Genomic DNA, 25,492 nt, shown 5'->3' on the forward strand with positions numbered 1-25,492 from the left:
TACGTCTAGAATTAATATTTGACAACAAGTACCTAGATTCTATAAACTAGACTATAAACACGAGGCACGATTTTTACTGCGAAACTGAAAGGTTCAAATAAAATTTAAATGACAATAACATTCGCCTGGGTGTAAGATGTCAGAGCAGTTTGAGAAAGTAAAACGTGACAGATGGACGGACGATCGGACGGACGGACCAGGGTAACAACAATATACCCGAACTTTCTTTAGAAAGTGCGGGTATAATATACCCGAACTTTCTTTAGAAAGTGCGGGTATAAAAACAAAGAAAGAGCACAATTTATTTTTCATAATATATTTATACCTTTATATTTCTAGCAGCAAAAACAATCTCCGTTTAGTCTGAAGATGCAGAGGATCTTAACAAAACACGTGTCATTATAACCAATCATAACGTAGAGAGCGTACCGAAAAACCAATAGAATGTATAGTATTTATAATATAATATGTTGTTAGTGCATCAGATTTTGCTCATTTTGCGCAGGTAAACAATAAACCGTCTGATTTCCGGAAGTCTATATTTGATTTGACCCGTAAAAATTCCAAAATACAGGCGATTTTTCCATAAAGCATTAACAAAATTCAAAACAACGAAAAAAAAACACGGTCATGAGTGAAAATATCAACGCATTTAAAGATTTAACCTCAATTCACTTCACGAAATCGGCACAAATATATTAGCATGTTTCAAATATCCCTTCGTACGTAAACTGTTGCACAACAGGCAAATTTATCTTTGTCAGTTTGACCCGTTTGTCATGAGTCACCATTCAAACATGGCTGCTTTATACAAAGAACGATATGGAATACCGAACCCGAAGTTATAAACTTATTGACCTCGATTATATCTTTATTTTTATTTTCGTAAATTACTCAAATTTGAAACAGAATCTGCCGATAATTTTTGCAATTTATATTTTCCGTTCCATAAGGATTATTTATGCAAAATTGCGTTGAATTTGACTCAGTTGTTCTTGAGGAGAAGATTTTGAAATATGTACCTTCCTTTTTCTACAGTTTTGATGTTTTCTCCGCTTTGAATTAAGATCGGTCTTTCATTTCTGCAATTTATATTTGCCTTCTCATAAGAATACTTTGTGCCGAATTTGGTTGAAATTGGCTTAGCGGTTTTAGAGAAGAAGTTCAAATTGTAAAAAGTTTATAGACGGACAGACAGACGGACGACAGACAAAATGTGATCAGAATAGCTCACTTGAGCTTTCAGCTCAGGTGAGCTAAAAACCATTTAGAATTTATCAAATTTCAAGATCACTTCTCAAATGATCACGATATATTGTAAACATACATTAACTGATATTTAGTGCTACCAATAAAACTGTCAGGGATGAACACCATCAAATTCAGTTCTCAGTCTTAAGTCAACCTTCATCTTAGTAAAATTATATAAGTGGGAATAACTGGGCTTTTTTCCATCCTAACTGAAAAATACACATTTTGAGTTATTCCCCTTTGAATGTAATGTTTATTACGACAGACAAGATTTCTTGCGCAAAAATCAAAATTAAAAAAAAACACTATGTGACACATTGGCTACAATTGTAATGGACATCTCCGTCCTAGCACCGAATGATACCAGAAATTTCAGAAACTTAGATAGGTAAAACATATTATATACTGACAAAATTTACACTTAGATAAAATTTATAAAAAAAAATGTATGATAACAAATTACAGTACAGTTCACATACACAAAAAAAAATACTCCACGTTTTCCCATTACTTGACAATGGCAGAGTATGCTTTAAATACGAAAAACGAAAGGTCAAGGGGCACATCACTCACCTTAGGAACATTAGGTTTGATAACATAAGCTTATTGGAGTCATAATACATACTATCTGGACAATGTAGTACACAAGTAGATCCTGTATAAATAAAAAAAAAAACATTTTTCCACCTGGAAATTATGTTTATTATCATTAGTCCCTTTTCTTAGAGTCATATTACATGTTGAGCATTGCAGTTTCCCCACAAGATCCTAAATAATTGTTAATATATGAGATATGAACCTAAACCAATTCCTTAACCCCTTGAAAGGCCCAAGAATTGTCCAGGGGCCAAAGTCTTAACAATTTTAAAGAATCAGCAATATGTAAAAATGTTTGCATATAAGCAAAAATATGTATTATAACATTTCAGCTTTTGTGAATAATAAAAATGTTTTACTTTGTAAAATTAGATCCCCAATATAGCCATCCTACTCATTAAGATTTTGATTTGAACAAATTTGAATCTACTTTGTCTGAGGTTTCTTTCACTGAAGTTACAGCTTTTCAAGGTAAATGGTTTTTTAGAAGAAGATTTTTTAAAGATTTTCTCTTTATTCCTATTTAAAATTTGCCCCCCCCCCCCCCACGCTTTGTGACCCCATCCTACCCCCGGGAATAGTGATTTGAACAAACTTGAATTTACTCTACCTGAGGATGCATTCACACAAGTTTCAGCTTTCCTACTCTTTTATAATATTCCTATGTAAAAATTTAACCCCCATTGTGGCCCCACCCTACACCCAGGGATCATGATTTTCACCACTTTTAATCTTTTCACAAAACTTAATATATATATATATATATATATATATATATATATATATATATATATATATATATATATATATATATATATATATATATATATTTCTATGGAAATGTTCGACCCTAAATTGTGGTCCCACACTTCCTCAGGGGGTCATGATTTTCACAACTTTGAATCTACATTACCTGAGATTGCTTCCACATAAGTTTCAGCTTTCCTTGCTGATTACTTTCTAAGAAGAAGATTTTTTTTTAGAAATTTACTCTATATACTGAGTATTCCTATGTAAAAGTTTGTCACCCCCCCCCCCCCAAATTGGGCTCCATCCTACCCCAAGGAACATGATTTTCACAACTTTGAATCTACACTCCCTGACAATGCTTCCACACAAGTTTTAGCTTTCCTAGTTGATAAGTTTCTGAAAAGAATATTTTTATTTTTAAAGATATACTCTAGATAACTATTAATTCCTATGTTAAAGTTTGACCCCCTCTTCCTTTGTGGCCCCGGGGTCATGATTTTCACAATTTTGAATCTACATTTTCTGATAATGCTTTCTCATAAGTTTCAGCTTTCCTGGCTAAAAGGTTCTTGAGAAGAAGATTTTTGAAAATTTCTAAAACATTTCAAATAATTCCTAATCATCTCCCCTTGTGAGAGGGTGTGATCCTTAATTTTTACAACTTTGAATTCCCTTTGCCTAAGGGTGCTTTGTGCCAAGTTTGGTTGAAATTTGTCTAGAAGTTCTGAAGGAAATGTTGAAAATGTGAAAAATTTACAGACAGAGGACAGACAGACAAATTGTGATCAGAAAGGCTCACTTGACCTTTCAGCCCAGGTGAGCTAAAATTGATAATGGCATTACTAGCAAAACATCATCAGATCAAAACTTTATACAATTATGCACGTACCTATTCATTTGTTTTAAACAACAACAACATAATAAGTTCTAAAGGTTCAAAATTTCAATGTAAAACATTGTAATTAAAATTTCATAGAAAAATGTAAATTAACACATTGTGCCCTAACTACCTACAAAAAAACCATTGCTAAATTCAACATTTGGCTAAAATTCTTAGTTCCATGGGGCTAAAACTCCCAGAAATATAAATGAATCGAAACTCCTAGTAATTAGCACATCTACACATTGTGTCGTAAATACCTTAAAAGTTTCTTGAAATTCTGTGGAGCTGTTCATTATGTTTTGCTTAAAATCCAGGACTGACTGACGGATAGCTTGAAATCATTATTCTCTAACAATTCCTTTGCATGGGGTATTATAATGGCACAATAAGCAAACCAATATACATTTTGGAATTGATAAAGGTCTGACAATGTTAAATTGTTTAGTTCTTACAGACTTAATGTGAATATCTCTTTTAAAATATCCCACATTTAAAAGATAAAACTTGTATAACATGATGTTTCTCACTCAGCAACAGACAGCCATGTTTGGATGATCACAAAGTATGAAATAAACAGGAGTCAGTATTACAGTCCATGTGAATTATACACAGCTCAATTTCAGCTGCAGATGTTGAACAAAGTGACAAAGAACTTGTGTGGTTTTGAGAGCAGACTATATTTGTTCAGAAACATTTACAACATGTCAATATCCAAGCTATCCCCATTATACGACTGGTGTTGAGCTGGACATGAGGTCCTCATCAGGACAGGGTCTGTGTGTGACTAAACAAGTAACTAATTAGTGTTAATTAATGCATACAGTATATGTAATGATAAAGCTACATCTGTTAATTAAACTTTAACCTGATTACCCTGACACTTGCTTTAATATTTGTCTAATTAATCAAGTTAAGTCAATTAATATGTAAAAAAATAAAAATAAACCGATTACAAATACATGCGTGAGTGAGATTTACTTTCTTTTAGTTGATGAGTTGTGTTGTGTTGAGGTGTCCTGTATCGGGTGTCCACATCAGGACGGGGTGTGTGTTCGTCTACAACAAGGCATTAATTAACTGTTAATTAATACATACAGTATATGTAATGATAGAATTACAACTACAAAGTAAAACTTTAAACTGATTACCATGACACTTGCTTGAATATTTATCTAATTAATTAAATTAAGTCAATTAACATGTAACAAAATAACTGATTACAAATACATGAGTCACTCTATATATGTCATAATTAAATACAGGAACCTGCTATTTCTATTCACTAAACACAATGACATGTAACAGTACATATGAAAAAAGAAATAATGTTTCTAATTTCATTTATTTTAGATAACAATGAATCCCAATGACTGGTAGATACAGCTAACCCTGTAACAATGAGCTGTTTATATTGACAAACAATCACACAGATAAACATGTCTTACATGTGTCTTATTGACTGATAATTAACACGGACTAAGTGTCTTAGTTATCAATATCTAATTAATGAGAGTGATAATGACTCAGACTTACATGTCAGAGCGTCCTGTCTGGTGATATATCTGTAGACACACACCTTGTTGTTGTTCTCTGAACCGACCCAGAGACGATGAGTGTTGACATCATAACTCAGGCTGTGTGGTAGACCAATCTCTTGTGATTTTGTCAGGAGATGTGACAGGAACTGACCGTCCTTATTTAACATCTGTACTGTGCTGGTTTTAAAATCACACACCAGGATGTGTGACAGCGCGTCAGTACAGATTCCTAATGGCATTAGTCCTGATCCTGATGGATGTCCTTTGTAGGAGAAACGATGTCTTCCTCCACGCTCTGTCACCACTACAGCACCAGACCAATAGTCAGACACAACGACATCCCCATTGTTGTTCTCTGTTATATAGATAGGTAAACTATACACTCCCTGTCTTGTGTTGCCGTGCTGTATGGTTTGTGTCAGTTGTCCACTCTGGCTGTACCGGGTTACCTTGCTTGTCCTTGTCCTAATGTTGCACTTCCCGACCAGTAGATCCCCAGTGGACGGGGACCAGTACACACAGAGTGAGTTAAATGTAAAGTCAGTTCTCTCTATAAATGTGGTGGTTGTTTTCATATCTTTTGACAGTTTGTTGATGTTATCATTTCTATCTATATAAATCAGTTCACTCTCACTGTTCACTGTGTGGAATCCATTACCAGTAAATATATCAACACTAGATGAAACCTCAACACGATGTAGAGGGACACCTGTTGCGTCTGTCAAGATGAGATTGTCTCTATAACTGACCCAGACCCGGTCTGATGTCACACAGGAAATGTGATAACAACAATCAACACCTGTCAGTGTGAGAGATTGATGGAGCTCAGCACCAGACGTCAGTTTCAGCAGACACTGGTTTCCTGCGCGTCGGTTTCCTCTCTCTGTGATTTGGATTGCACTCAGTGACTCAGTCACATACTCCTTGTTGCGGGACTCAGTCATGGAGAGCTGGCTGGTGTGGAGTGTAAGATGTATCTGGGGGAGGACTGTCTTTTTGAATGAGAGGAATTGTAGCGCACTGAATGTGAATGCTGGCTGTACATATCTGTGTTCATATATCCTTAGTCTGAAAATATGTCTGATCATTTTTATCTTTTGTTTTTTACACCTGTGTTTGAAATCAAAGTAACAAAACACATTGTTCAATAAATCATATAGTACATAGTCAATGAGATCCTTCAGTCTCTGGCCCTTTCTTAACATCTCGGATTGAAGGAGGTAGAATTCTGTGTTACAAGTTTTGAAATCAGCTTTGATTTCTGTCAGGAGAACAGGTCTGTAAAAGAGAGCCTCACTTGTGATGGTGTAAATGGTTCCCCTGTGTTGTTGTCGCCTTGTTTTATAAGCGGTTTGCATATCCAGAATTTTGTGATCTCTTTGTCCACAGAGAAAACTTCTGACAGGGAGTTTATGTGATTTATGTCCAGACCAAAAATCACACACAGGAACTTGACAAGGTTCACAGTACTTTGTATAAACATGGCCAGGATGTCTCACACAGATCTCTTGTGTTGGGATGTAGTTGATTTCATCACGGTGGGACACAACATCATGGTCTATAGTTTTGAGATCTTTTAAATGGTTCTCTTTACACTGGGGACACAGATCACATGGACACGATACACAATAGTTCGCTGTGTCCCCCGGACACTTAGAACACTGATTTACTCCGTATGGGGAGCTTGCTGTGTTCATGATGTGGGTTGTCTATGTCTTTAAATCACAACCTGTTAAATAAAACTGAAGTATTTTAGAATTATTATTGTTTTATAGATTCAATGTCAAATTTCATAAGAAATATTTTAGCTTACACAGAAGTTTTTTAAGGCATAATATATTTTCCCTACTTAGAAAAGTGACAGTCCATCATTCTGGTCTGATTATAGAGACACTCAACCAGTAGAAAAATACAATAATAGATTGCTGAGAAAGAAAGAGAGAGAGAAACAAAAAGAGATAGGATAGAAAGAGAGCAAGAGAAAGGGAGAGACAGAGAGAGTGTGTACCTAATGAATAAAGTGTACTATATGACTAACTTGCAGAGGAAGGCAGTTTCTTAATCTCAGACTTAACATGTACTCCTAATCTTTCTATTTCTTTCTTTCTCTATTTCTCAAAATTTTTATACTAAATATGTACTCTCTCTCTCTCTCTCTCTCTCTCTCTCTCTCTCTCTCTTATAAACATATGCATTCTACTATTCGCATCTCTTTTTCTCTTACAAACATGTGCATCTTACTTTTGTAATCTGTCTCTTTCTTTTTCTCTGACAAACTCTGTAAAACATGTGCATCTATTCCTCACAGACATGAAATTCTCTCTCTCTCTCTCTCTCTCTCACTCTCTCTCTCTCTCTCTCTCTCTCTTTCTCTCTCTCTCTCATAAACATGTGCATTTCACCATTTTAATCTCTCTCTTAATCCTTGAGCTATTCCCCAAAATATTTAGTCACGACGGTGAAAACCAGAATGTGACACTATTCTAATCTCTCTCTCTCTCTCTTTTCTTAAAAACATGTGCATCTTACCATTCCTCTCCTCTCTCTCTCTCTCTCTCTCTCTCTCTCTCTCTCTCTCAAAAACATGTGCATCTTACTTGTGTAATCACTATTTTTCCCTCTCTCTTATTGTAAATGTTGTTATTTCTTCAAATCTTCAAATGTTTGAATAAATTTTATTGATAACTAGACTTTGACCCGTGCGTGCAAGGGTTGACATAGCATTGCATGTCGGACATTTACGAAATAGATACATCAACACACCATATTGTTGACATTTACATAACAAAGCAATGCTATTAATTTCACTACACTTTCCTTAGTTAGAATAGATCTAATCTAACTGTGTCTTGAAACATGTCAGAAACGGTGTATAGTTTACAATGTCCCATCCACCTACTTTTCGTGAATATTATTTTATCTCCCGTCTGTAACTTATGGTGTTCCGATGAGGCCACTTCGACCTTCGCACTTTCGCATTTAGGTCGAAGATGCGAGAGTGCGAAGTTGCGAAGGCGAAAGTGCCTACTATCGCTCCTTCGCCTTCGCAACTTCGCACTCTCGCCTTCGCAACTTCGCACTTTCGCCTTCGCCTTTTTGATAGCATTCAGAAAGTTTCGGTCAATTACATAGAATTTGATGCAGACAACGTACTCGCCAAGGTTTTCCGATTAATCCATGATATCATTGGTACGCATGCGCTAGGCCATTGTGCTTACTATGAATGTTTATAAATATTTTAATGTGTATATGAGACATATATGTTTACCAGTGCTGGCTATGTCTAATCATTATATTTAAGCATTGAATCATTATTTTTTGAAAGATATAGTCTCATAACTGCAGCGGTGCGTGCATACAAATTGAGTAACGCGCGCTATCGCGTTATGAAAATTTGTATGCACACACCGCTGCAGTTATGAGACTATATCTTTCAAAAAATAATGATTTAATGCTTATATTTACATTTTTTTTTAACTTCTTGCCTTGTCTGCAAATGTGATTTATAGGTCAACATTTCTGTTTTATCCTAAGGGTAAGTTCAAATTAATGAAAGAGCCACTGTAACAGCCGAAAGCGTGAACTTTGATTCTCACTTGTGACGTTGCATTTAGAGCGTTCAACATTTGTGACGTCATAATAAAACTCGTCATTTGAACCTTTGAGTACCTTATGTGTGTTACGGTCTTATAACTGCAGTACCTTTTCACACACTTTACATGCAAAAAATATACTCCTGTCACTTACAAAATTATTGACAGGTACTTTATTCGAAAATGTCCCTTGCTACCTAAGTAGTTACATTGGCGGATCCAGAGGGGGGGTTCCGGGGGTCGGAACCCCCCCTTTCTCTGGAGCATATAATTTTTTTTAAAAACTTGTAATGCCTATTTAAAGGCAATTGTCCCCATTTATAATATAAATACTGTAATTATTTCAAATAAATGCTTTTAAAATTGCTAATTTAAAGAATTTTTTACAACGCACCGTAATTTACATGTACATGTATTACATATGAAAAACCCTAACGATTTTTTTTTTCGAAACAGGTACATCTGTGAGTAAACATGTGGAAAATTAAAAAAAAATAACTAAGCAGTGTCACTAAAACACAGATTTATAATTACATCTACAATGTATTGTCTACTCTATTTCTTTAAAAAATCAATTATAGTTAATTTTATGCAAGTTATGCTATTTTTCTGGAATGCTAGCTATACCGTACCTCGTACCCACATGAAACACAAAAGAAAGCCCTTTTTTGATTTGTTTCCAAGAATCGGAAATTATGCTACAAAATACCGTGTAAGGGGTTTAAACCATCATGAAAATGCACAACTTTTCAAAACTTTCCTGAATAAGATCGCATCAGTACTAGTGCCGGGTGATGTGGCGCACCCATTATACAGATCACATCAAGTTCCGTTGGACGACTACTGCTTGTACAATTGTATTACACATGTTCCATCTATTCAGCAGATAAACTATCCCCATTTTTGTCATATCCTATCATTTAGACCTTTATTTAAGAGGGCAATCGATAGAACTCAAAATCAATAAATATTAAATAGTTCAGAGTTTAAACATCAAAGACATAATTTTTTTTTTTAACAAAAATTCATTTTTATATCTTGTAAAAAGTCTGAATTATTTTTGGTTTCTTAGCGTTTCTCTCTATTAAGCATAGCATAGACGCACGTTCTCATTGCTGGAGACTCGTTTTTTGAAGGCTAAAAAATATGCAAATCTTCGTTTCCTAAACCAAAACGCTCAATAATGCAGTGCACTCTGATATTAAAATAGATGTGAAATAGATATTGATGAGATAATTGTTTATTAAATTTACGCACGGAAAACGTTCAAAAGGCCTTGTTTATTGACAAATAATGTATTTTGCACATAGTGATTTTCATCAATTGGAACCCCCCCTTTTCAAAATTGCTGGATCCGCCTCTGAGTTATGTTTATTTGTTATTTTATAATTTCTCTCATTAGAAATTATATTTAAATATATATGAACAGAATATATAGCAATTAAATTTCCAATGAAAATTTACACGTATTTGTAATATGTTTTACGGTGCGACCGTTGGGGCGAGCACAGCATGTGATCAAACAATGAATTATAATAAATTAATAAAATAAAATGAACAACGTGAAATTTGAATGCCAAAAAATAAAACATACCTATTTTTCAGTAAATTTTCATTATTCATAGTTTATAAGATTTGTTATAATTTATTTATTTATATGTAGAACAATAGTTTAATCTCAGATACAATGTTGTTAAATAATAAAGATTTTAATATATAAATATTCATTGCACTGCATCTCCTCTTTTAAAGTGATTGTGATTATGAATAATTGATTGATTTCCCCCTTTTTTTTGGCAGTAGACATTTTTTTCTAAAACTTACATATAAAACTTGACTCATCATAGAGCTCCCCCCATGCTAAAATTTTTTTCATTTTTGTCAATTTATACATAGAAAATCGACTTACCATGGATTTGCCCCTCCACTTAAAAAAAATAATTAATGTTTAATTTTATTTTTAGTTTACGCTTAAAAATATTTGCTTATCATGTTTAAAAAAGAACATGGTGTTGTCCCCCCCCCCCCCCCTGCATGTAATAAATGGAAGTGAAAAAAAAGAAACCATTGAACTGCTAAAGAGCTGAAGGATTAGAATTTTCATGATTTATTTTTCTTTTTGCTTGCAAAGATTTTTTGGATAAGGCTGCCATCCACCCACCCACCCCTTTTAAAAAAAGGCGCTGCTACGTATAACGTTACGTTTCAGGAAATTACCGTAATTATAGTGAATAAAATATTTGTGAGCATTCATCCAAATAAGTGCAATTTACAACTGTTTCCTGTATCTGAAGAAAAATCCTTATTCCTCAGCTGTTCTTTATCTTAGCCTTTGCAAGATTTTGAGAGGATTTTGGTCATTTCAGCAGATTTACAATAACTTCAATTAGAGTAGTTTCCCCTTATCAGTGCTTATTGTGACGTCAAAGCTGACGTTGGTTAAGTGTCGTCTTACTCTTTAAAATTCCCTTGAGAAATAAAAGTATGCGAAGTATACTGTTTTATTTACTTAAAAAGCATGATGTTCTTAAAATTACACATCTTATAAGCTTTTCAAAGGTTTTACTTCGATTCTCGGGAGAACGTGATGTTGGAACGTGAGGTTGGAAACCATTGGTACTATGAATTGTGGGTCAAAATTTACTGACTCCGAAAAAATATATCGGATCAATGTGTAAACGTTTGTGACGTCACACGAATATTTTTGATTGAAAGTGTACTGAGGTGAACTTTAGAGGTAACATTGACTGTATGTCGCTTACATCGTTATTGTTTTTACTGTCTAAATTTGTCTTGCTGATTCTCGTGAGAGTGTGAAGTGATAAAAATTGCCATGATTACAGGGAACTACTGGGACGATTAAAACGATGCATTACTGGTCCGATTTACTGACGCCAAAAAAATCCGTTGAATGAATGTGCAACTAGTCCGAATTTTCTATTCACACACGCCTTGCCGGTAGAGCTCGCTTCGCGCCGACGCTGCGCGCCGGCGAGCTGCGCTCGCTATTATCGTTTCTGAGTTTATTGATGCGAATATGATATTGTGGAAACATAAACTAAAGATCCCGTTAGCGTGAATGTATTGCACACGCGCTAGATTGTAAAATCCGAAAAATCCAAATGATTTTCGGGATTTTTACGGAATTTTCACTGAATTTTAATTAGTGAAGCTTAATTGAGAAAAAAATAAAAACAAATTGGTAATCTTCAAGTACCAATGATGTTTAAAATATATAAAACAAAACGCATTACTCTTCCGATTTATCGGTATTAAAGCCCAAAAATTCGAGTCTATTTTTTTAATATAGTAGTATAGATTTGTCTATTTCATGTGTATATCATTTTGTGTAAATAATTCCGGATTGGCAATTTTTCTATTGTATTATGTAACTTCCGCCCAGCATATCTGTGCACATGGTTTGACGAGGACGATAAACGAATTGTAACGTTTAGTGATTTGGTCAAGGAGAACAAGGTATTTTACAATTATACGCATATGTACTTACGCCTACTTTAACATTTACATCCTTGATCTTGTTTATATACATATATTTAATGTAGACATAACGATTCCTCTGTATTTAGAGCATTTACGTACAAGTATTGACAACTAGGGTGGATTTATACACGGCGCCATTTTGACCCATGCGTAGTGAAACGATACTTTGATAATGATTGGCCCCTTAGTTTTTTGTATCAATATTTCAATACTTTGTTTTGATCAAATAGGTTTTTTTTACTACCTAAATTGCAACTAGTGGAATTATTTGTTGCACCTATAGGATTTTGTGTCATAAGTAACTTACAGTTATTCCCATTTGTACAGTAAAGTAAGGTAAAGCGCCGGGTTTGTTTACATATTTCCGTGAAATATTTTCATGTTTCCGTGAAATATTTACATAGTATTTTCTCTGCTAGCAGAAATGATTTTGATTATTTACTTACATTGATTATTAAATGAAATTAATGTATGGTTGTTATGTAATTACTAATAAATGTTGTATTGTTTACAGTTCTTACGTTGAAGAACCAACAGTGAATTAAATTCTTCACCAGTATTAAAGACTTGATTCATTCGGATGGCCAATCCAGCTACACTTTTAAACATGTGCATATTTCTACTGTAATATTTCTCTCTCTCCCTCTCTCCCTTATAAACATGTGCATCTTATTATTGTAATCTCTCTCTCTCTCTCTCTCATAAACATATGCATCTTACTATTGTAATCTCTCGCTATCTCTCTTTCCCTCTCATAAACGTGCATTTTACTATTGTAATCTCTCTCTCTCCTCTCTTTCTCTCTCTCTCTCTTTTATAAAAATGTGCATCTTAATATAGGAATCCCTCTCTTTCTCTCTCTCAAACATGTGCATTTTACTATTATAATCTCCCTCTCTTTTTCTGATAAAAAAATAATGCTCAGCTAATAAATGGGTATATCCCTCTAACTATTTTTAGAATCGGTAGGACAACAAAGTAGTGCCTTTAAGCAAAATAGTCCCTATACTTGTAGAGTGATATACATTTATTGGGACATTTTAAATCATAATGCTTGACACATGTCAGAAAAGAAGATTTGCAAATTTTAAAACAAGTGTCAAAATTGAATTATCATTTGAAGAGAAGAATTGAAATTGTTTGATGTACACCCTTTCCAAAACTGAGAAATTCCCTACTTTTACTTTCATTTTCAGAGTTTTTCAATACAGACGCATTTTGCCAGAAAACGAATCTGACTTCAAACCACAGGAAAGAGACAATTTGATGAGCTTTCATTCAAGAGGTCCCTCGTTGCTGAACGAAAATTAGGGCCGGAGCTATGAACCCTAACGTTGACATTACCGCCTATAAAAAATGCATTAGTGGACTATACCCAAATATATAAATGCACACTATTTATCTCTCTCTCTCTCTCTCTCTCTCTATCCAGGGCCCAAACACTTTTGGACAAAGTCGCCAAATGACAATCTACTTTGAATTTAACTCGCCATTTTTAAATTCAAGTCGCCAGTAGTAAAACTTTATAAAGCATTAAGATATCTGCATATTTTCTCTCATTAAATATACTGTAGAAAATAATGAAAGAAATGTAATGTTGAAAAGGTTTTGATTTATTGAACGTTTCACATCTGGCAAAAAACAAATAATGTCCATCCAATCAAAAATGACACATAATACTCATTATTAGAATATTTTCTGGCACTAGAAGTTTTCTTTTGCATTGATTCTTGGGATACAAGTCTACGTAATCACCAAAATTGATTATTTTGAGTGGATACGTAAAAGGTATATCTCGTACAAAGTTCTTTCACATTGGCGTAACAAAAAAAAGTTTACCTTCTCGATATGCTAAAGTGTCTTGTTATGTTAAAGAGTCATATACTCTCTTTCTCTCTCTTCTCTCTCTGTCTGATTTACTCCGCTAAAGATAGACATGTAAATGAACAATATTTATCTTACTCCTTCTCTAAGATATGTATTCTCTCTCAAACTCACTTTTAATCTTCTTTTATCCTCTCCTATCTCTTTTTCTCTCTCCTCTTTCTTTCTCTCTCTCAAACAGACTTTCTCTACACACATTTACATGTAATATTGCTCTTTAGAACTTATTCTTCTCCCCCCCCCCAACACACACACATCACCATAGCTTAGTTACAGAAAGGGGACTGATACAGGATTCGCCTTCTGTTTGATCCTATTGATTGTACATGTTTTATTACTCTTTAGATATTAATCTCTCTCTCTCTCTCTCTCTCTCTCTCTCTCTTTTTCTCTCAAACAGACTCTCTTTGCTTACAATTTTCCTCTGATTTTCTCTACTAAACATGTACATGTAATATCATTCTTTTAATCTTTCTCTCTCTCTCTCTCTCTCTCTCTCTCTCTCTCTCTCTCTCCATCTTTCATCATTTATCGTATTTCTCAAATATGTACTCTTTCTCCACTCACACAACACCATAACTTAGTTATAAAAATGAGGGCTGACACAGGATTTGTCTTCTGTTTTATTCTATTGAAACACTGTTCTACAAATGTGACACATATCTTCAGTATGTTCTTATTTACAGTTCACCTATGAAAACTTAATGTATTTTTTAAAATGTGTTTATAAAACATAGGTAAAAAGTAGTTGTGTCTTTACCCCATATAGAGAACATACTGTACTTAATTGCTATCAAAATACAATTCACACCTTCTCATCAAATGTTGGCAAAATGGGAGCCCACCAATGTCTACATGTTAATTACCGGCGTATGTCCCATGCTTTGCTAATCCCTTAGCCCTGGTTGATTATTTTGTCTGTCCCCCGGGCAGATAATTGGACAATTTCCCAGCCCTGACATTACAACAAGGATATGTTTCTCTTCATCTAACACATCAATCATCAAATGGGAATGTGGGCAATAGTTATATTGTCAGTTCCTGGGTAAGAAATTGATGTTGACCTCGGCCTATGCTCTAAGCCCAGGACTAACACAAAGACTACTGCCCTCATACCCATTTAAGAGATGAAAACTATAATGTCTATGAATGACACACAAAGACAAACGTGTGTTGGCAATGGATATTTCTCTATATATTCCTATGCACAAAATTCGACCCCCAATTGTGGCCCCACCGTACCCCTGGGGATCATGATTTGAACCAACTTGATTTGAACCAACAATGGGTCTCCTGAGTGACCTAAACATACAGAGTATAGCTACATAATAAATATTCCCGACATTACGTGAATACTGTACCATGTATATTCTTTCTTTGATCTGTCAGTCAACAGTCGGACCCAGGGAATCTGTAAAGAGACCATGGACTGTTACATATTACAGACTAGTATAACCTATCAGTCAACAGTCGGACAAAGGGAACCTATAAAAAGAGGACCATCAACTGTTACATTCAAGTACTTGATGATATCCAGCACAAGTGCGATATTTAATAATATACACTTTATATGTTACAATGTTTGATATGTTGATCCATATTTTTGGTTTATTTATGTATGTATATTGTCTAGTTATTTTTTCTTAATTTCTTTCTTAACCTTTTCTCAAACATTTACTATACTAAATACTGCTTACTCTCAAACGTACTTTCCATCTATGTTAATACTCTTTCTCTCTCCATCTCTTTTCTGTCTCTCTCTCTGTCTCTCTCTCTGTCTCTCTATCTGTCTGTCTCTCTCTCTCTCTGTCTCTCTCTCTCTCTCTCTCTCTCTCTCTCTCTCTCTCTCTCTCTCTCTCTCATACACAGGTGCACACACTGGCTTTCTCTGCTTACAATTGTTTCTTCATTTTCTCTGATAAACATGTACATGTATATGTAATACTACTTTTTAGATCTTATTCCTTCTCTTCTCTCCAAGATTTGCATGTTCTACCAAACAAGTGCTAATGTTATTCTCTCTCTTTCTCTTCTCTTTCTTTCTTTCTATCCCTCTCTTTCTCTCTCTCTGATTTACTCAGCTAATAAAGATATAAATGTACAATATTGATCTTACTCCTTCTTTCAGATATGTATTCTCTCTCAAACTCACTTTTAATCTTCTTTTATCCTCTCCTATCTCTTTTTCTCTCTCCTCTTTCTTTCTCTCTCTCAAACAGACTTTCTCTACACACATTTACATGTAATACTGCTCTTTAGAACTTATTCTTTTCCTCCCCCCAACACACACACATCACCATAGCTTAGTTAAAACATAGGTAAAAAGTAGTTGTGTCTTTACCCCATATAGAGAACATACTGTACTTAATTGCTATCAAAATACAATTCACACCTTCTCATCAAATGTTGGCAAAATGGGAGCCCACCAATGTCTACATGTTAATTACCGGCGTATGTCCCATGCTTTGCTAATCCCTTAGCCCTGTTTGATTATTTTGTCTGTCCCCCGGGCAGATAATTGGACAATTTCCCAGCCCTGACATTACAACAAGGATATGTTTCTCTTCATCTAACACATCAATCATCAAATGGGAATGTGGGCAATAGTTATATTGTCAGTTCCTGGGTAAGAAATTGATGTTGACCTCGGCCTATGCTCTAAGCCCAGGACTAACACAAAGACTACTGCCCTCATACCCATTTAAGAGATGAAAACTATAATGTCTATGAATGACACACAAAGACAAACGTGTGTTGGCAATGGATATTTCTCTATATATTCCTATGCACAAAATTCGACCCCCAATTGTGGCCCCACCGTACCCCTGGGGATCATGATTTGAACCAACTTGATTTGAACCAACAATGGGTCTCCTGAGTGACCTAAACATACAGAGTATAGCTACATAATAAATATTCCCGACATTACGTGAATACTGTACCATGTATATTCTTTCTTTGATCTGTCAGTCAACAGTCGGACCCAGGGAATCTGTAAAGAGACCATGGACTGTTACATATTACAGACTAGTATAACCTATCAGTCAACAGTCGGACAAAGGGAACCTATAAAAAGAGGACCATCAACTGTTACATTCAAGTACTTGATGATATCCAGCACAAGTGCGATATTTAATAATATACACTTTATATGTTACAATGTTTGATATGTTGATCCATATTTTTGGTTTATTTATGTATGTATATTGTCTAGTTATTTTTTCTTAATTTCTTTCTTAACCTTTTCTCAAACATTTACTATACTAAATACTGCTTACTCTCAAACGTACTTTCCATCTATGTTAATACTCTTTCTCTCTCCATCTCTTTTCTGTCTCTCTCTCTGTCTCTCTCTCTGTCTCTCTATCTGTCTGTCTCTCTCTCTCTCTCTCTCTCTCTCTCTCTCTCTCATACACAGGTGCACACACTGGCTTTCTCTGCTTACAATTGTTTCTTCATTTTCTCTGATAAACATGTACATGTATATGTAATACTACTTTTTAGATCTTATTCCTTCTCTTCTCTCCAAGATTTGCATGTTCTACCAAACAAGTGCTAATGTTATTCTCTCTCTTTCTCTTCTCTTTCTTTCTTTCTATCCCTCTCTTTCTCTCTCTCTGATTTACTCAGCTAATAAAGATATAAATGTACAATATTGATCTTACTCCTTCTTTCAGATATGTACTCTTCATCAAACTCACTTTTTATCCTTTTTTCATCCTCTCTCTCTCTTTCTCTATCTCAAGCTTTCTTTGCTTTATCTCTACTGAACATGTACATGTATTATTACTCTTTCAGTCCCTTTCACAATTGGCGCACGAGCAGAAGCGACCAAATATTCGTGCGACCGAAAAAATTAGATATGAATGGTTAATTGTTACCGAAATAATCGCATATGAAAAAGTATTCGTACGAATTTCGCACGATATAAGCGAGCGTTGTGCGATGTAAACGCATTGAATTTTGCAATATATCTTGCGTCTGTGTGCGACTGTTGTACAATGAAAGCAACTGTTGAAAGATTGTAAGATTGGAACGCGCGAGAGACCAGGTGATCGGACGATTGAACATGCGACAATGAGATTGGACGTGCGATTATGCGTTCCATGGTGCTAATGATCGTGCGAGTCAGAGGGGGTATATACACCGCCCATAATCAGTAGACATAGTTGAAAGCGAGAAAAATACAGATTTGCAGCAGCATTTATTTTTAGGCCCTATACCTCAAATGATTATTCTATTATATCTGATTCAAATCTGAACTAGCAGTTTTGTTGTGTTACTGTGAGTTTGTGTTCATCCCAGTTATCTGGAGCAGTCCAGTACATCACATATCGCCGTCTAATAAGTAGAAACGTATTGAACAGCTACAGGTAACCTACTGGAAGGTTGCAGGACAATAAGAGATTTATTAGAGACGGTTTAATAAAAGATGACATCACAAAAATGTTTTAATGTGAAACATTAATTAGGAATGTAATTGGTAGCCCCTTACATACATGTAACTTACCGTAGACAGAGAACAAAGACGGGAGTCCCAGGCCGCCAATGTTCTTTTTAGAATACAAATACTATCATAAGAATCGTCTCGTGTCAATGTTGGTTAAACTTTATTACCCGTACATTTAATTATTGAGTCACAATACAGAAGACTTTTAACATTAATGTGTACAATCAGTTGAATAAAAAAAATCAAAGTCTTTGATCTTTCTGACAATATTCATTTACAATGGCTGGCCAACACGAACGATTGTGTGATAGTAACAAGAGCTGTGTTGGTAACAAACTGTTTTATTGATCTTGTTTTGCGATTTTGTGACGAAGAGCTTGGCTTTTAAATCAATTTATAAATGATAATATTACAATTTAGATATTTCTATGTTTAAAAACACACCTCATTGTTTTTATTGTATTAGATGTCGCAACAATATAAATTATTTTATGTGCTTTAGTTGTGGTTTATAACATTAATTGACATTTAAAAATTATAACTCCAATAAATTGTAATTTGTTCTGTGCTAAAAAGAGTGCAGCGTAGATTAACTCTTTCTTTTACAATTACCGGCCAATAAGGACTTTAAAAGGGACTGTAGATTGCCGACCAAAAGGGACTGTACATTACCAGTCAATAGGGGCTGTACATTACCGGCCAATAAGGACTGTACATTACCGGCCAATAGGGTCTGTACATAACCGGCCAATAGAGACTATACATTACCAGTCAATAGGGTCTGTACATTACCGGCCAATAGGGACTTTACATTACCAGTCAATAGGGACTGTACATTACCGGCCAATAGGGACTTTACATTACCAGTCAATAGGGGGTGTACATTACCGGCCAATAGAGACTGTACATTACCAGTCAATAGGGTCTGTACATTACCGGCCAATAGAGACTCTACATTACCAGTCAATAGAGACTGTACATTACAGGCCAATAGAGACTGTACATTACCGGCCAATAGGGGGTGTACATTACCGGCCAATAGGGACTGTACATTACCGGCCAATAGAGACTGTACATTACCAGTCAATAGAGACTGTACATTACCAGTCAATAGAGACTGTACATTACCAGTCAATAGAGACTGTACATTACCAGTCAATAGAGGCTGTACATTACCAGCCAATAGAGACTGTACATTACCAGTCAATAGAGACTGTACATTACCGGCCAATAGGGACTGTACATTACCGGCCAATAGGGACTGTACATTACCGGCCAATAGGGACTGTACATTACCGGCCAATAGAGACTGTACATTACCAGTCAATAGAGACTGTACATTACCGGCCAATAGGGACTGTACATTACGAGCCAATAGAGACTGTACATTACCAGTCAATAGAGACTGTACATTACTGGCCAATAGGGACTGTACATTACCGGCCAATAGGGACTGTACATTACCAGTCAATAGGGTCTGTACATTACCGGCCAATAGAGACTCTACATTACCAGTCAATAGAGACTGTACATTACAGGTCAATAGAGACTGTACATTACAGGCCAATAGAGACTGTACATTACCGGCCAATAGGGTCTGTACATTACCGGCCAATAGGGACTTTACATTACCAGTCAATAGGGACTGTACATTACCGGCCAATAGGGACTTTACATTACCAGTCAATAGGGGGTGTACATTACCGGCCAATAGAGACTGTACATTACCAGTCAATAGGGTCTGTACATTACCGGCCAATAGAGACTCTACATTACCAGTCAATAGAGACTGTACATTACAGGCCAATAGAGACTGTACATTACCGGCCAATAGGGGGTGTACATTACCGGCCAATAGGGACTGTACATTACCGGCCAATAGAGACTGTACATTACCAGTCAATAGAGACTGTACATTACCAGTCAATAGAGACTGTACATTACCAGTCAATAGAGACTGTACATTACCAGTCAATAGAGGCTGTACATTACCAGCCAATAGAGACTGTACATTACCAGTCAATAGAGACTGTACATTACCGGCCAATAGGGACTGTACATTACCGGCCAATAGGGACTGTACATTACCGGCCAATAGGGACTGTACATTACCGGCCAATAGAGACTGTACATTACCAGTCAATAGAGACTGTACATTACCGGCCAATAGGGACTGTACATTACGAGCCAATAGAGACTGTACATTACCAGTCAATAGAGACTGTACATTACTGGCCAATAGGGACTGTACATTACCGGCCAATAGGGACTGTACATTACCAGTCAATAGGGTCTGTACATTACCGGCCAATAGAGACTCTACATTACCAGTCAATAGAGACTGTACATTACAGGTCAATAGAGACTGTACATTACAGGCCAATAGAGACTGTACATTACCGGCCAATAGGGACTGTACATTACCAGTCAATAGGGTCTGTACATTACCGGCCAATAGAGACTCTACATTACCAGTCAATAGAGACTGTACATTACAGGCCAATAGAGACTATACATTACCAGTCAATAGGGTCTGTACATTACCGGCCAATAGGGACTTTACATTACCAGTCAATAGGGACTGTACATTACCGGCCAATAGGGACTTTACATTACCAGTCAATAGGGGGTGTACATTACCGGCCAATAGAGACTGTACATTACCAGTCAATAGGGTCTGTACATTACCGGCCAATAGAGACTCTACATTACCAGTCAATAGAGACTGTACATTACAGGCCAATAGAGACTGTACATTACCGGCCAATAGGGGGTGTACATTACCGGCCAATAGGGACTGTACATTACCGGCCAATAGAGACTGTACATTACCAGTCAATAGAGACTGTACATTACCAGTCAATAGAGACTGTACATTACCAGTCAATAGAGACTGTACATTACCAGTCAATAGAGGCTGTACATTACCAGCCAATAGAGACTGTACATTACCAGTCAATAGAGACTGTACATTACCGGCCAATAGGGACTGTACATTACCGGCCAATAGGGACTGTACATTACCGGCCAATAGGGACTGTACATTACCGGCCAATAGAGACTGTACATTACCAGTCAATAGAGACTGTACATTACCGGCCAATAGGGACTGTACATTACGAGCCAATAGAGACTGTACATTACCAGTCAATAGAGACTGTACATTACTGGCCAATAGGGACTGTACATTACCGGCCAATAGGGACTGTACATTACCAGTCAATAGGGTCTGTACATTACCGGCCAATAGAGACTCTACATTACCAGTCAATAGAGACTGTACATTACAGGCCAATAGAGACTGTACATTACCGGCCAATAGGGGGTGTACATTACCGGCCAATAGGGGGTGTACATTACCGGCCAATAGGGACTGTACATTACCGGCCAATAGAGACTGTACATTACCAGTCAATAGAGACTGTACATTACCAGTCAATAGAGACTGTACATTACCAGTCAATAGAGACTGTACATTACCTGTCAATAGAGGCTGTACATTACCAGCCAATAGAGACTGTACATTACCAGCCAATAGGGGGTGTACATTACCGGCCAATAGGGACTGTACATTACCGGCCAATAGAGACTGTACATTACCAGTCAATAGAGACAGTACATTACCGGCCAATAGAGACTGTACATTACCAGTCAATAGAGACTGTTCATTACCGCCCAATAGGGACTGTACATTACCAGTCAATAGAGGCGGTACATTACCAGCCAATAGAGACTGTACATTACCAGTCAATAGAGATGTACATTACCGGCCAATAGGGACTGTACATTACCGGCCAATAGGGACTGTACATTACCGGCCAATAGGGACTGTACATTACCGGCCAATAGGGACTGTACATTACCGGCCAATAGAGACTGTACATTACCAGTCAATAGAGACTGTACATTACCAGTCAATAGAGGCTGTACATTTCCGGCCAAAAGAGACTGTACATTACCGGCCAATAGGGACTGTACATTACCGGCCAATAGGGACTGTACATTACAGGCCAATAGGGACTGTACATTACCGGCCAATAGAGACTGTACATTACCAGTCAATAGAGACTGTACATTACCAGTCAATAGAGGCTGTACATTTCCGGCCAAAAGAGACTGTACATTACCGGCCAATAGGGACTGTACATTACCGGCCAATAGAGACTGTACATTACCGGCCAATAGGGACTGTACATTACCGGCCAATAGGGACTGTACATTACCGGCCAATAGGGGGTGTACATTACCGGCCAATAGGGACTGTACATTACCAGTCAATAGGGACTGTACATTACCAGTCAATAGAGGCTGTACATTACCAGTCAATAGAGACTGTACATTACCAGCCAATAGAGACTGTACATTACCAGTCAATAGAGACTGTACATTACCGGCCAATAGGGACTGTACATTACCGGCCAATAGGGACTGTACATTACCGGCCAATAGGGACTGTACATTACCGGCCAATAGGGACTGTACATTACCGGCCAATAGGGGGTGTACATTACCGGCCAATAGGGGGTGTACATTACCGGCCAATAGGGACTGTACATTACCAGTCAATAGGGACTGTACATTACCAGTCAATAGAGGCTGTACATTACCAGTCAATAGAGACTGTACATTACCAGTCAATAGGGACTGTACATTACCGGCCAATAGGGACTGTACATTACCGGCCAATAGGGACTGTACATTACCGGCCAATAGGGACTGTACATTACCGGCCAATAGGGACTGTACATTACCGGTCAATAGAGACTGTACATTACCGGTCAATAGAGACTGTACATTTCCGGCCAAAAGAGACTGTACATTACCAGTCAATAGAGACTGTACATTACCAGTCAATAGAGACTGTACATTACCGCCCAATAGGGGGTGTACATTACCAGTCAATAGAGACTGTACATTACCGGCCAATAGAGACTATACATTACCGGCCAATAGAGACTATACATTACCGGCCAATAGCGACTGTACATTACTGGCCAATAGGGGGTGTACATTACCGGCCAATAGGGACTGTACATTACCGGCCAATAGGGACTGTACATTACCAGTCAATAGGGACTGTACATTACCGGCCAATAGAGACTGTACATTACCGGCCAATAGGGATTGTACATTACCAGTCAATAGGGACTGTACATTACCAGTCAATAGAGGCTGTACATTTCCGGCCAAAAGAGACTGTACATTACCAGTCAATAGAGACTGTACATTACCAGTCAATAGAGACTGTACATTACAAGTCAATAGGGACTGTACATTACCGGCCAATAGGGACTGTACATTACCGGCCAATAGAGACTGTACATTACCGGCCAATAGGGACTGTACATTACCGGCCAATAGGGACTGTACATTACCGGCCAATAGGGACTGTACATTACCACTCAATAGAGACTGTACATTACCAGTCAATAGAGACTGTACATTACCAGTCAATAGAGACTGTACATTACCGGCCAATAGGGACTGTACATTACCGGCCAATAGGGACTGTACATTACGAGTCAATAGGGACTGTACATTACCACTCAATAGGGACTGTACATTACCGGCCAATAGAGACTGTACATTACCAGTCAATAGGGACTGTACATTACCACTCAATAGGGACTGTACTTTACCGGCCAATAGGGGGTGTACATTACCGGCTAATAGGGACTTTATGTTACCGGCAAATAGGGACTGTACATTACCGGCTAATAGGGACTTTATGTTACCGGCCAATGGGGAGTGTACATGACTGACCAACATGTTTACATATGGGGAAACACTACTTTACAGTACAGACTGAATTGTTGTAGACATATGGAACATATAGGGAATCATTACTCCACAATATGTACTGAATTGTTGTAGATAGTTTCAACCGAGTAAGAAATAAACACTCACAGTAAATGCCTATAGACTACTATTAATAGTCTTATAGGCAAATGTTTGTAAGCATGAGAAACTGTACATGTCTTACCTTTCTTATAGCATTTCTTAAAACCATTTCATCTCTTGATATCCAGTATTGAAATATAAAATTGTTTTAAAAGTATGGTATAAAACGTGTTGTTACTAAACAAAGCCGAGAACGTAATGTAATTTTCTTCAATATGTCTCATACATATCTTGCGAGCCGTTTTATTCAGAGCGAACCGTCGTTGTTTTGTAGAAGTTTAAACACTCTAAAAGAGTATATGATGAATTGGGATTTAAAGGTAGCTCAACAATGCACGTACCATGGGCATTGATAGACTGATGTTGATATGAAGTATGACAACAATTATCACACACACAGATCAATTCAGTCAGAGAAAAAAATAGATCCCCAAACTTATCGTGAATAAAAAACCTCCAGCGTCAATGTCGCAAACAAAAATCAAATCCAACACAGTTAACATCCGGTATGTACAAAGTGCGAGATTGAAAAGTAACTATATAAGTGTTAGAATGCGTTATTATGTGTTTACGGGAAAAAAAAAATGCATGATTGCAAAATAAAGGTTTAAAAGTTAAAATGCACGGTTGTGGGTAAACGGTATGTGTACAGTGCGAGATTGCGAGATAACAGAACATGTATATAAATGCAAAATTGCAGGATAAGGGTATATGTGTTAAAATGCATCATTGATGGTTAACGTATCTATGAAGTACGTACATGTAATTGCAGAGTAAAGATATGTGTGTTAACATTCCGTGATTGTAAAGTAATGGTATAACTGTAAAGATGCGTGATTTTGGATGAACGGTATAGCAAACGGTATATCAAGTGTGTTTATATAATTACTTTACCTCTGCAGCGGAGATTGATCTTTGTATAATTCATAATAACTATATACGGATTCCTGGGTGTCTTGTTTGTTTTGTTTATTTTGTTTTTGATCTTTTTTGTATTTTTTTACACAACTTAGTCATAAACGTTCACCTGTTTGTTCATGTGGTGATAACTAACATAGTTTAAAATAAAAAGTCTAAAGGAAAAATACAAAAACAGGCGCAGAGCAAACACGGACTTCTAAAATAATAGAGGTAGGACCAGGTG

At 36.5% G+C, this 25,492-nt stretch overlaps 1 protein-coding gene across 1 annotated transcript; it reads right to left on the reverse strand.

Moving 5' to 3' along the window:
- Window positions 1-4,430: 4,430 nt before the first annotated feature.
- On the reverse strand, window positions 4,431-5,258 carry LOC128173892 (uncharacterized). The gene is made up of 2 exons (XM_052839566.1): window positions 5,015-5,258; window positions 4,431-4,537 (listed from the first exon to the last, which is right to left on the reverse strand). Exons 1-2 carry the CDS (start codon window positions 5,256-5,258, stop codon window positions 4,431-4,433), a joined length of 351 nt encoding a protein of 116 aa, XP_052695526.1.
- Between the last annotated feature and the right edge of the window lie 20,234 nt (window positions 5,259-25,492).

This window comes from Crassostrea angulata, chromosome 2 (genome assembly GCF_025612915.1).
Source record: "Crassostrea angulata isolate pt1a10 chromosome 2, ASM2561291v2, whole genome shotgun sequence".
NCBI lineage: Eukaryota > Metazoa > Mollusca > Bivalvia > Ostreida > Ostreidae > Magallana > Magallana angulata.

Coding starts and splice junctions, on each gene's coding strand:
- LOC128173892 (XM_052839566.1), bottom strand. CDS start 5,258: ATGCCATTAGGAATCTGTACTGACGCGCTGTCACACATCCTGGTGTGT. Junction 4,538..5,014: donor CAGACAGGACGCTCTGACAT/GTAAGTCTGAGT, acceptor GCCTTGTTGTAG/ACGAACACACACCCCGTCCT.